We start from the raw sequence: 14256 nt of genomic DNA, 5'->3' as shown, positions 1-14256 counted from the left end.
ATATACATAAATAAAATATTTTTTAACTTTGAAAATTTATTTTAAATCGCAAATTTGCATTTGATATTCTTTAATTGAATAAAAGCCATTATTGACTATGAAGGTTGTACAAATTACTTATTTTTGGTTTGGACTTCCATAATAAAGTATTTTGTTAAAACACAGTTTAAAATTACATTGTTTGTTTTTATTTTCATTAAATTTTAGAATAATATTCAGTATGTCAAATTGGTTGAAGATTTAAGCATAATGGAGCAAGCAGCTGCCTAGGGCATTAGAATTTAGCTCCCTCTCACTCTTGTGGCATTAGCTCTTAATATTGACACTTTTCCTTTCTTGCAATGTATTTCAAAGTTAGTTAAATAGAAAGTTTCAGGGAATTTTTCCTTTTGCTTCAGGCACCTCCATAGCCAGGTGGGCAAGAGGCAGCAGTGCATAGCACATGCTTCTTGATTAGACCAGGGTTCGAGCCTGTGACCACCAAATACAGAGGATGTGGAAAGGTCAGGGAATGACCACCACATATCCCCGGAGCAATATGGCCTTATTTGCTAATGCTCCTAAAAACCAAATAACAACAACAGCCTTTTGCCTCAGTTGTGATACTTGCGCATATGTCTGCTCTAATATTCCCTTATATTTTTTCAAGTAAATATATATGGTTTTGATGTTTTGATATCGTGCCCCAAAAAGTTCTGTTTATGTGACTTTTTTGGTCCTGCACGGAGTTTCAAAAGTGGTTGTGTTGTTCAAAGTGGCAAAATTATGTTAGAGAGAAGAGATCTGATTTTTCTGTAAATTTTGTGTCCTTTGCTGTTTTATGGAAGTTTAATTGTCTTCCAGATTTTATTCATGCTTAAGTTTACTATGCATTATAGTCTGAAATATACAGACTTATTGAATTATGGGCTTCAGAGATGGTGTTAGGTAGTTGTGATTTTGGTTTGTTTTAGTATGGTGTGTCTCCTTATTTTCTGTGATTTGTTTCCCATACACCTATCTAGGTTTAAGGTCAATTCTTCTAATTATTTACTTTTGAGGAAGATGTTGGCAAGATGCAGTTTCTGTGAATATTATCCCCTCCCCAAATTTATCTTGTTAGTATCTCCTCTGGAATTAAAAATTTATTTTATGTATGAAAAATGTTCTTTTTTTTTTTTTTTTTTATTTAAGTGTTCTTCACTGTACACCAAATTTTTATTGACTTTGTTAAATTTTCATATTATTTATTGAAATTTGATTGAATTGTTTATCAGTTCTTTGTTTGGTGTGAGTGAGGTAATTGCTGTGCTGTTACTTGAAGTGCAAGCAACAATTTTTTTCAATATTGGAAGGAAATTGAATTCAGATAAGAAACATCAAATATAGCATTAGTGTTAGTTTTAGAATGCAAAAAGTCTTCATCATAAACAGGCTTTTAATGCATATTTCCTGGATAAGAAAAAGAAAAAATTTATATATATATATATATATATATATATATATATATATACAGTAGGCCCCCTTTATAACTCGGTACGCTGATTCGCTATAACCGCTGTTCTTATATTATAACCCGTATCTGACTACAACGCTGTCACAGATCACTATAACGCTCTTTTACAGATTGCATTTTTGGCATATTTAATGAAATCGTTTCATTTGATGGAGTCAATATCTTGAAAATGAATAGCAAAACAGCATTAAAACGTTTCCCACACAGACTTGAGAAAATTTCTCGCATGCTAATTTAATGCAGTACAGTGACTTGTTACGTAGTTCCGAGATCAACATTTAAAAAAATATATATCAAGTATATTGCTTGTAATATTTGCGTTATATGCATTTATCCGAAGTCTAGTCATCACTCAGTACAGTATTAGACATCGTGCGTAACGGACAGTTTATTCAAACATTGTATCGTAATTAATGCAACCAATGCAGTTACATTTTCGAAGAGTTAATAATAGCCAATAAGAATGAAAAAGCAACGTCTGGGCACAGTACGCCGTGCCCAGACTATAAATGTAAGAAAAAAAACTATAAGGAAGACTATAAATGTAAGAAAAAAAACTGAATTTGAAAATTAAATTAGACGTTTTGAAGCGAATCAATTCTGGTCAACGACAAGCGGATGTGTGCCATAATTTAGGACTTGCAAGTTTAACTGTAAGAACAATTATAAAAAAATAAAGAATCAATTTTAGCAGCGGGAAAGATAGCTGTTCCACTGCAAGCAACTAGGGCTAGGCCGGCTATTAGGATTGAAATGGAAAGACTTAACTAATTTTATTAAAGATAATATCCAACGCAGAATTCAGTTAAATATTATAAAAAAGAGAGAGAGAGATTAGCCAATATAATCATCTGAAGAAAATTCACACACAAAAAAAAAAAAAAAAAGTGGAACCATTTAAAACTGGTAAGGACTTGTTGAATAGATTTAAAATCCAGGGAGAATTTAAGTGCAGATCAAGGAGCCAAAACTTTCAAAAAAGAACTTGTTAAAATTATTGAAGAGGGGCATTATGTGTTATACTTCTCAACAAGTTTTTAACATAGATGAAGCAGGACTTTTATGGAAATGAATGCATAAAATAAGTTTCATATTGAAAGAAGAAAAAAAACATGCCAGGTTTCAAAGAGGCGAAGGATCGGTTGACTTTATTGTTAGGTGGTAAAGCTGCGGGGGATATTAAAATTAATACCCCTCTGTAGCTTAGTGGTCAGGAGCGGGAGTGCAGTAGCACACGCTCTTTGAGTAGACCGGGTTCAAGCCTCTGACTGCTGAATACGGTCGATCTGCCAGCCCGCACTGAACCAGTGTGGCAGATTATGGTCCATTTCCCCTAGCATGAATTGTTGAGGAGGCTTCCATCTTGCAGTGGGTTGATAATGGCTGCACTTTACTTTACTTTTTTTTTTTTAACCCCTTAGTTTATTTGAAAGAGGGCCAAAGTTCAACTCAAAATCGGCACATTTTTCATGATTAAATTCATCAATTAAATTAAATCAATTTAGATCAATTAAATTCATGATTTTAATTGGAATTTTAAGTTTAATTTTGATACGTAAGTAGTTACGACATAATTATATACGTGTGTAATGTAGAATATTTTATATGTAAAAATATTTGAATATTAAATATTTTGACCGACATTTGTGCATCTTTTCACTACCGTTTATTATTGCTTAGGAAATATCCTATGGCACTGACTGCAACCCGCAAATACATATGTTACCTTATGGGAATGCGGCGCTCACTTATCGTGGATTCACTTAGCACTCTGCCTATTGGGCTAGCCGGGTCGATAAAGTGCCTGCCTGGCAACCCAAAGGTGTAAGGTGTATTTAGTGCCAGACGACACCAGGGGTTCCCCCCCCCATCTCCATGTTGCTTTCATTGTGGGTGTACCAGTTTACTGGGAAATGTCAGAGATTTAAAAGTGTGTGTGCTTTGTATCTGTGTGATGTCGTGTACCATTGTTCATCTGGTTGTTTAGCTGCTGGACCCCTGCTGAGGCCCAATGTTGCCCCACCTTTGCCCCGTGGAGGCAGACCAGGAACCCAGTAGTTTTAGTTTCACTCTGGCAGGTCCTGCCACCTAATTTCCTGAGATTTCAGAGGCCAGGACCTAAAAAAAAAAAAAAAAAAAAAAAAGCGTGCACTCTTTTATATGCACGTACGTACAGACAGATACATATACCCATCATCGTCGGTTTGATGATTGTTAGGTGAGGGGGATAATGCTTACATAATAAAGGCCAAAAGAACGGGCGAACGGGAATTTTGATATAAGTTTTTGTGTGTGGGGCATTCGGTAGCATAAAGATAGTGGGTGGGAGACTGAAGGCTGGGGGGGGGGGTTAAGGCAGAAATATGGGGATGATAGAGTAGGCAACCCCTACTCTATCATCCCCATATTTGAGAGTTGCACCACCTTTCCTGCCATGCCTGCTGCAGGTGAGTTTGTATCCTTTTCTTTTCCACATTTCTGTTGCTGGTTAGGTCAATAGTGAACCCCAGAAAAATCTGTGGGGTTCCTATACAATGACCTTGTTGGTGGTGTCCAATCTGGTGTCATGTCCGAGTTGTCATCCTTGGGACCTGGGTCCCGTCCATGTTAGTCCTTTACCTTAGTGTGGTTTATTTCCTAAGCTTTCCAGTTCTCAGGAGTGTCTTGTTTACATAGACCCAGCCGGTGGGGTGTCTAAGTTTGGTAGTCATCTCCATTTGTCTTTCATGGGACATGGGTCCCGTCCATGTTAGTCTATTTTGGTATCATTTGTTTCCTGAGTTTTCTAATTCTTGGGGGTGGGTCATTTCTGGTGTTCCAGTCCTAGTGAGCTGAACAACAGATGTTCTTTGGTTATAATGGTAGTGGGTTGTGGGCTGCGGCCATTTGGTTTCTCCTCCTCCTCGCGAACAGTGCCTGTGCGTAATCCAAGAAGGCTTGATACTCCTCTTTCGCGTCTAGGAGGTGATGTTCTTGTCCCTGTGGTAAGTAGTGGATTCTGGTGAGTAAAACACCACGTAGGTCTCGATAGAGCTTGCAGTCATACATTAGGTGCTGCCAGCTCTCCAGCCCCCTGCAAGTGCAAGTTGGATCAACCTGAATCCCAAGTAGAGACAGTTTGGCATTAATCGCTCTGTGTCCAGTTAAGAGGTACGTTGCTTGTAGACCTGGGGAGAACCAGTTGGGTGAGGTTGGGTAGTTTTGTTCAATATTGGGTAGAAATTTCTTTGTGATCTCTCCCTTTTGAGAGTTGCACCACCTTTCCTGCCATGCCTGCTGCAGGTGAGTTTGTATCCTCTTCTTTTCACATTTCTGTTGCTGGTTAGGTCAATAGTGAACCACAGAAAAGTCTGTGGGGTTCCTTTGTCTAGGTAGTACAGTAGGCCACGTTGTATGATTTCTAAGTCCAGCGGGAGAGTGCCTGCGAGCACTTGCAGGGCTTGGGTGCTCACCGTGTGGCAAGCGCGTGTGATGGTTAGGAGGATGGATCTGTGAATTTGGTCCGCGATACGTCTGTTTACTGCTGTTGTAGTTTTTTGAAACCATGCTTAGGTGATGATCGAAGTGAAGATAGCTTTGTAGAATAGTCTGAGGACTCGCTTTTTCAAGCTCCATTCTTTACGCGTGACCCTGGCAATCATGGCTGCGTAGCGTCTTATTTTTTTACAGAGATATTTCAGATGGTCCTGAAATGACAGGTTTTGGTCCAATATCATGCCTAGGTATTTCAGTTAGTTGGAGAATTTGATTGTTTCCTGCCCAATTTTTATTTGCGGAGGCCGCCTAAGATCAAGGTGTCTCTTTAGTAGAATGGAGTTTGTTTTTGTGGGCGATATTTTGAGTTGATTTCGGTTTGCTCATTCTTGGAGAGTGGTCAGGACCCGATTTGCAAGGACCTCTAACGCGGCTCTTGAGTTTGCCTGTATCGTCAGAATGAGGTTGTCTGCAAATGCCTGAGATTGTACTTCATGGAGATCGATGTTAAGAAATGTGTCCAAGACAATATTCCACAGTAGTGGCCAAGGACCGAACCTTGAGGGCAGCCCCGATGGACATGCCTGGAGAGTGTGCCATAGGGGGTGGTGACTTTGATGGTTCTGTTTCTTAGGTAACTTTTGATGGTGTTATAGAGGTTTTCCGGCATGTTGGCTTCGTGCAGCCTCGCCAGGACGCTCGGCCACCAAAGTGAGTTGAACACCCTAGCGAAGTCCACGGCTATCACTAGGAAGTACTTTGTATTACATCTGTTTACCTTGGTCAGGAGGCGAGTTAAGGCGTCCACGGCGGAGGTGCCCCGTCTGAAGCCGAATTGGTTTGCTGGGGCCAGGCCTGCCTCATCATAGTAATGTTGGATCCGTGTAAAGTAGTCGTTCAAAATAGCTTACTGATAACTGTCAAACGTGCAGTGGGCCGGTAGGAGTCCGGAAGGTGTGGTGGCTTTGTTGGATTCATTAGGATGAGTTTAATGTTTGTCATCTTCCAGGAATTTGGGAAGGTACCGTCTCTGAGACAGAGGTTATATAGGTTTAATAGTAAGTTCAGAGCGTACTCTACAATTTTTTTTGATAATTTCGGACCGAAGGTCCGGTCCAGGGCATCTATTTCCCTTTATTAGGTCTGCTGCATTGCTGATCTCTTCCATGATGAAAGGGTGCTTTTTTGTTGCCGTTTGATGAGTCTTGTTGGCCTGGCAAACTCGGCTCCATTCTGTTGTCATTGTTTGTATCTCTGGATGAAAGGCAGCGTCAAGGATATTGTTGATGGTGTGTTCCCAAGTGATAGTCAAGTATCCTTCAGGTGTTTTAGTGGCTTCAACTACTTCCCCTCTAGGAAGTTTGTTGGTGACGAGCTTGTATACAAGTCCCCAAGGGTCCTTGTTTCCAGTGGTGGAGACCAGGTGCTCCCAGGATTGGTTTTTGCTCTCTAATTTGTGCTGTATAGGTGTTTCTCGCCTCTTTGTAGCTCTGTCGTAGGGTTTCAATTTCCACCATCGGCCAGGAGCGCCTGGCCAATGGTGGATCCTGAGTCCCTGGAGGTTTTGATTCCACCAGGGCACTTTCCCTGGTGTTGTATTTTTCATCCTGATGGCTGTGTCGCTGGCTTGTTTTATGATTTCAGTCGTTTTAATTTGGAGGATTCTTGGGTCCTCGATACGTTGGAGTTCTCTCTGTCGTTGTTGTATGCTATTCCGTAGGGTGGTCTGGAAGAGTTCCCAGTCTGCCTTTGCTATGGCATATCTATGGGCGGTTTGTCTGTTCACAGGTACTGTGGCCAGTGATTTGTTTAGACTGAACGTAATGGCGCGATGATCAGACGTTGTCCAGGCCTCACGGACGGTCCAATTGCAAATGTTGGCAGCATTCCTCGTTGCCATGGTGACATCTATAGTGGCCTCCCATAATGTGTTGCAGAATGTAGGCAGATTGTTGGGTAAGTTTAGTACAGTTAATGTTGAGGTTGTCAGGAACTCTTCCAACTTGATTCTGTTTCTGGTACCCTGTCTATCTGGGGTATGGCTGTGCCACATTGGCGACTGGCAGTTAACGTCTGCTCCCATGATGATTTTTGCATTTGGGAGCATATCACTAGCCAGACTTATTAGGTACCTTACTGCGAAGTCAATGTCCTCACCAGGACGGCAGTAAAGGGCTATGACATAAAACACGCCCAAGGCCATCGTGAGCTGGGCACATGCGGCCCAAGATGTGCATAGCTGAGTGATTTTGGTCACCGTTATATCTGGGTTTCTTACCAAGATTGCTGCCCATGGGGTGTCATCCCCCGTTTGGACATACTTTGTATGTTATGGGATAGCCCCTGACAGCATTCATATGTACATATGGTTATTGTAATATTACTACATCAATGTTTTCTTCTTCCGCCTTCTTGCAGATTTGGTCGGCGACCGCCTTGGCTCTATGTGCATTTATCTGCATGAATTTAACCTCTGTGATGTTATTTTTTAGGATGTGTTCCCATAGTTGAGTCTTGATTGGAATAAACTCTTTGCTTTGAGGTATGTAGGACATTGACCATCTCTGATTGAATATGCGTTATCTAACTTTAAACTCTTGCAGTTTGCACAGGTTGGGTCGGTGTTTTTGTTTGGGTAGTCACGGAAGGCGTGACTTTTTGCCGAACAATGCCCGCACATGGGAATTGTCTGGGTGCATGTGTGGGTTGTATGCCCAAATTTGCAGCACATGCTCCTGAAAGCGGTGACTGCCCCAGTTAACATAGATTCTGTTCTGGGTGCTTAAAGCCCTCCATGCCATGGGTGTGAGCTTAACAACCCAGTTCTGGTGGCTTCCGTCCCTTGACTTGGTTATGTACTTGGGCATCACTAGGTCTTCCTTATTCCTGTCCGGAAATATGGCCTGTAGATTTCTTTGGAATAGCTCCTCTGATAGTTGATCTGGGGTAAGGCCAGGTCATATATTACGATTGAAGGGCCTCGGTTTTTGGGCGCAGCAGTGGTTAGTCCTAGTTCAGGTATTTTCGGATTTTCTATTATTCTTTGTGCTTCCTCTCTTGTTTCCGTTTCTATCAGTAGTCCGACGTTCCTTGTTTTCCTTACGGCCTTTATTCTTGTTGTCTTAAATTCTTCGTCCTGGCAACCCAAAGGTCGTGGGTTCGAATCCCGCTTCGGGCTTGGATCAGAGTACTACAAAAATCTTGGGAGGTGCATTATAGCCACAGAAGCCGATGCGCCAATAACTAACAAAAAAAAAACTCAGCGCTCTGTTTTTCCGGAACAAATTATCGGTGTTAAGCGGGGGTCACCTGTATAAATAAAAAGGGTTTTTTACTTCTTTAAGGTTGTTTCACATCATGACAGCAAATGAAGAAATGCAGCTCATTCTTTTCATGTGTTGTCTTCATGGGTGGTAGTAGTAGTAGTGGCATGTGATGCAAGAAAGCAAGTGTATGAGCTTATGCAGCATCAGCCAAAAAAAAAAAAAAAAAAAAACACACCATTTCCTCCTAATGCCTGTCCAGTTCCTGCTTAAATTTATTTACCTGTCAACTTCCACAACGACAGATGGAAGTTTGTTCCAGCAATTAACCACCCGCTGGCTAAAGGCAAATTTCTGCACATCTATTCTACATCTGTCTTTTCTTAAAAGACAGATGTAGAATGTTAGTAATATACCCACAGTAACAGGGTATGTTACTGTGGCTATATTGTGGCTTTCACAATTACTAATGACTTTACAACTGTGTTCATTAAGCTGCTAGAATACTAGCCAAACCTAACTGCACCCAATACTAATCTTTTCCTCACTAGTAGCCTTTTCAGGTATACAGTTACTGTTATTGGTCCTCTAGCTATCTCAGATCACATCTTTGTATTGGTTTCTTCTCCAGAGGAGCAGTTCCATAACTGTTCCAGCCTCATGTTTGGCAATACAAAAATGAAAAATGTAACAATCTGAATGATTTATATTCCCCTTTTCCTTGGTTGTATTACTATTTTAAATTTTCTGATCCTAATGTTTTCTCAGCTCATGCCAGTGAAGCTATTCTTGTAGGGTTAATCTTTTTTATTTTTCATTTCACCTTAAAATTACATCCTAAAAGAATAGCATATTGCAGTTGGCATTTATCAGAGTCCCCAACCTCATTTTTTATCCATAATAAATCTTGAAACAGTTGTAAAAAGTTATTAATCAATCCAAACTGTATTTTGAATAAGCTAAGAGTAAGAAAGATTCCCCCCCCCCCATCCAAGTTGGTAGTTGAATCTTCTGGTTTCTGGCCAAAGTTGTTTGCCACAACTACCATCCATCTATACTTCCACATTCTGTTACAACAGGATGGTTCTTTTGAATCCTTGACTGAAAATAAATAAAACTTATGAACAATCCTATTTTTCCTCTAACTCTTGCATCAGTAATTAAATCTCCTACCATAGATACAAATAAAATTCCGTCTGATGCCTCCTGTAGTTTCTACTGTAAGGCTAATACATGAGAAGACTACTGAACAGTCTTGATGTCAGGATGTCTCAGTGTCCTGATGGCATTTCCATCAGGACATGGAGACTTTATGTATTCTTATTCCACTATTATTTTTTTACTTTTTTCATTGAAATTTGCTCATATCCTTCAAATTCCTAAAAATGGTGATAAATCCCTTGCTCCCAGTTATTGTCCCATTGCACTTACCTCTACTCTTTCCAAAATAACGAGAAACCTGCCAACTGTTACACTCCAAACTCCCCCATCTTATCAGTGATCACCATTATGTATTCTGAAAGTGTCGATCCGTGATATCTTAGTGTACATTACTCATCTTTGAACAAATTCAGTGGAAAAGATTGGTGAAACTCAGGTAGTTACCCTTGACTTTCTAAGGCTTCTCATCAAGTTTGGCACTTTACTCTCTGTCATATGAATAATTGGGAGTTTATATGACTCATTTTATATGGCATAGTGTCTAGAGCCTATTTTCATAGGCACTGTTCTTCCAAATTGGCATCTGAACTAGTCTGGACAGTTCCATATTCACAGAATTGTGTTTTTCTCATTTCTACTCCTGTTCTTGAACAACCTTCTTTCACATGTATTTCCTGAATATACATAAATTTAAATGTCAATAGGTATTTTTTACTAATATGCTATAGGCTCTTATACCTTTCATATTTGGGGTTATCCATTTAAAAAAAAAAAAAAAAAAAAAAAAACAACCCTGATTGAAAGATATGGTCCGTCTTGCATAAACACTGAATTCCAGGCATCTTGCTGCTGGAGCAGGAATGATTGAAAAGTCCAACATATTCTTATATGTCTCTCACATTATAGAGTGATTGACATGCCCTCCAGTTTAGACGTCCATGAAGAATGGTTCACTATTCTTCATTGATATCTAGGAAGGAAGGAAGGAAACTTTTTGTTCTTCTTTAGAGGCATTTATTAAATTGAGTAAATTATGAGTGCTGTAAATGTACTTTATAACTTTATTTACATAAATATAAATTTACAAAATTAAAAAATTATTATCCTTATATATATACTTCAGAAATGTATAGAAATTAGTTTTAATGTACTTTTTCAAAATAATACTTAGGATGTCAGTAACCTTGGTCCTGTAAGTGACTTTTATAAGAAACTGGCTCTAGACTGCTCTAGTCAGCAGATTGCTGTTGATCTGTTCTTGCTATGTTCTCAGTATGTAGATATTGCAACAGTCAGTAAGTACTTGTTATTATATTTACATTTATCTATTTATTGAATTATAAACTGATATTTGATATAGAACTTCTGTTATACTAAAAGCTGTTAAAGAAAATATTGGTTGTATATTTTATTTAATTTAAACTATTTACAGCTCATCCTGCTATAATGTGCTGTCTTATGATGTGCATTTCAAGTTGTGTATACTTTCTTGTCACCCTGTCCATCATTATGCTCACGAAACCCATGTTCCTCCATATTAAACTCTTTCTCACTAGTATAATTTCAGTTTAAGGTTGCCTATGAGTGCACATTGCTTGTGGCATTTTGGGGTGTGTGCGAGAAAAATTTACGTATAGTTCCTGTATATACATATTTTTACTACTCGTAAATAAACAGAGTGCAAAAAAAGATAAGATTTCAGAAAAGTTGAAGCATTAAATATATATTGAAATGAAATGTGAAGATTTTCAAGTTTTGGTGATTTGACCTGGAACTTTAAGTTGAAAGAAGTTTGGCATTCAAAAACAAGTTAGGTGATCTGATCTGTTAACTGGTTATAAATTTATTTTGAAGAGGGCAGGGGGGGGGGGGGAAATCCAGGAAACTGACCCTGCATTCATTTAAAAAAACAAAAAAAAAAAAAAAAACAGGCACAGTATAAGGAGACTCTTCCCCCTTCCTCTGGTTCAAAAATTAGACATGAAAATGAAACAGTATTGGTCATGTATGTTTTATTTTGATGAATTTTTATTTAACCTTTGAGTTTTAAAATATTTTCCAATGATAGCATAATGCATATTGATAAAAATGTTTGGAAATGGGTTAAGTAATGAAAATTTATAACTTTTATGGAACCTATTGCTGAGTGTTATATGAAAATGTGCATGCTATAGCATGCATTTCTACTATGTATCCTTTTTTTCTTCTTCCAGAATGTGTGTTGCAAATTATAGCAAGATGAGCTGTATAACAGAACGTGACCGGTCATGTAGTGAATACACCAAAAGTAACTGTACATTGAGTTTCAATATCAAGAAAAGTTATTTACCTTTAACTATTTATTGGAAAAATCAAGTTTATAATGTGTTCAAAATGGTATCTGTTCAAACACAAGCTCAAAGGAATTCAGCTTACTGCACTGCCACTTAGAAAATACATTTGTGTTATTAAAAAGTCATGTAACAAATGAAATTTACAGCATAGTTACTTTTGGGACACCCTAAATAAGACTTAAATTTTTCAATTCCAATTTAATTTGAACTGTGGATTTGCTTTACTCAAAGATTATCATTACCACATTTTCTGTTACTTAAAGAATACTAACAGTCAATTTCTCTTAGCATTTTGGCAATTGATATGAGGTCACTGTATTCTGTTTTTGAACATATAGCATATTTTCATGTGGACTGAAATATTGGTTGAGAAAAAATTTTAATTTGAAAATATATACAGATAAAGCATAATAAAGTTATTATTAGGTAGTGAAAAAACAGTTAACAGAGAAAGTTGGAATTCAATGCAAACACCTTATTTTAAAATTTTTGATACCAAGATTATAATTTTTAGGTTTTAGAAGTATTTTGATTTAAATAATGTACAGGTTTTTATTTTTATATAAATTTGTCAAAAACTGTATTATAGGGGAACAGCCAGCATATTCTTTCCCCAGAAATATGAATCAGGACCTTCTATCTACGTTAATTCTTATTTTTAACAAATTTTTCTCACTTGAGAGGTTCTTTTCATATCCATCTCTAAAGTTGAATAATCACATTAACATTGATGTATCTTTATTTTCAATAAGCTACCAGGACTGCAAATAAACTGTCAAAGCCATTCTTTTTACCGACTTGTTTTATATTCTGAGGTTCTTTGGTCCTCATTTAAATTGTATATTTTTTAACATTGTAATTTTTTTTTCATTGCTTACAGTAATTTTAATTACAGACAACCCCCATATAACACAGTACTTCCACAACACAGTTTCGCTCTAACACGATTAATAAATTGCAGCAATCCTCGCACAACACATTACTTATATAACATGATTTTGTTCTAACACAGAGAATTGTGGCAAACCTCATACAACACAGTATTTTTTTTGTACGGAGAAAACTCTGCTATTATGTTGGATGTAATTTTCAACTTTCCATTCTTTTTTTTGTAAATCTCCGGCTTTGGCGTGCTAGTCGTTATACAAAAAAAAATTATTGGGAAATCCCCGTGTTAGGTTCTGTCTATTGAACTTGTGGGGGGGAAAAAATCTAGATTTCAAGGTTTTATTACTATTGGATAACACGCCAGGCCATCCAAAAGATTTAAGTCATCCAAGCATTGAAGTAACGTTCCTACCATTTAATGTACCTTCTTTAATTTACCTTCAAAACTCATTACATCAGAAAATCGTTACAATGGATTTTGGAAAAAATTGATTCCGAATCTATTAAAGTGTTGGAGGCGTGGAAACATTTTTCAATTGTGGACTGTATTGGAATCATAGCTTTATCACTCAAAGAAGTAAAACTAACCATCAACATTAACTGCCTATTGGAAAAATGTATGGACAGAGTCAGTTCACTCAGGAAATACTCTATGGTCAAACTGGCAGAAAATGGAATCAGTGTGATAGTAGAACTTGCTAAGTTGGTAGGAGGGGAAGGATTTGATGATGTGACTACTGAAGATGTTCAAGAATTATTGGTAGAAAAAGAAGTCAGCGAAGTGAATTTCGTTGAAATGGCATCGGAGGTAAACCAAATCAATTCATAGGATGATAGTGCAGATAAATTCTGAAGGTCCAAATGTTACACTAAAAAAGCATATGAAAAAAAGCATGAACTTAGCTGAGCAATTAGAATCTTATTTTTTTGAGTGCAGATCCTTCGACTAAAAGGGTCACAAAATTCAAAAGGGAGCTTAAAAAATGCTTAGATCCATACCATGAAATTTACAAAGATCTATCAAGCAGAAGCAAGCAAACTCAGATTACTGATTTTTTAGAGAACAGAAGATATATGAAATCTAGATGCTGCCAAAGAAAGTTTAGAAGGTGAAGACATTTTGCAACAGAGAAAATGTTCCCGTTTGATTTGATTGTGCTTAGCAGCAATGAAGAGGAAGAAAATTATTATTTTACAAAGGAAATCTTTGTATAATATTCAGAATGCTGTAAATAGTGTTATTTTGAAAGTTGTGCTACTTGGGTATCCACCATTGGTAAGCTATCTCCCCCCTTTTTAATATCCCTCCTTTGAAGAAACTTACTTCCTTAGATAATTCTGTACAGACAGTGTTGTTTGTTGAGTTCCTATACTCCCCCATTTTTTCCTTTCTTTTTCTGGCTTGGGCCACCAGGGAAGTTGACATCACTGCAGTTATTGCACTTCCTCCTATAGTGTAGATGTCTTTCTAATGAGATAGTCAGTGTATTACAGTAGAACTGACTTACCTTCCTGTGGTAAAGGACAAGTACTCAGAAGCAGTTGTCCAGGTGATTGCTGCTTCTGTGTAGCCAAGAGGCCAGCACAACACAACAGCACACGCTGTTCACATAAACCTAATGCTAATCACATGCCTGACCTT

The 14256-nt window shown here is 37.8% G+C and overlaps 1 protein-coding gene across 2 annotated transcripts in view; it reads left to right on the top strand.

Moving 5' to 3' along the window:
- The window catches only part of Sec24AB (Protein transport protein Sec24AB), a 298277-nt gene that overhangs the window by 200587 nt on the left and 83434 nt on the right, over positions 1 to 14256 (top strand). For both annotated transcript variants that reach the window (XM_090378021.1, XM_090378020.1), the window contains one exon: positions 10565 to 10688. In XM_090378021.1, the coding sequence (XP_090234147.1) occupies positions 10565 to 10688 (124 nt within the window). The remainder of the gene's footprint in view (positions 1 to 10564; positions 10689 to 14256) is intronic.

Source organism: Mastigoproctus giganteus, chromosome 7 (genome assembly GCF_048544385.1).
Source record: "Mastigoproctus giganteus isolate SK-2022 chromosome 7, ASM4854438v1, whole genome shotgun sequence".
In the NCBI taxonomy this organism is placed as follows: Eukaryota; Metazoa; Arthropoda; class Arachnida; order Uropygi; family Thelyphonidae; genus Mastigoproctus; species Mastigoproctus giganteus.
The sequence above is the reverse complement of the archived record's forward strand: the minus strand, read 5'-3'. Positions and strand labels throughout refer to the sequence as shown.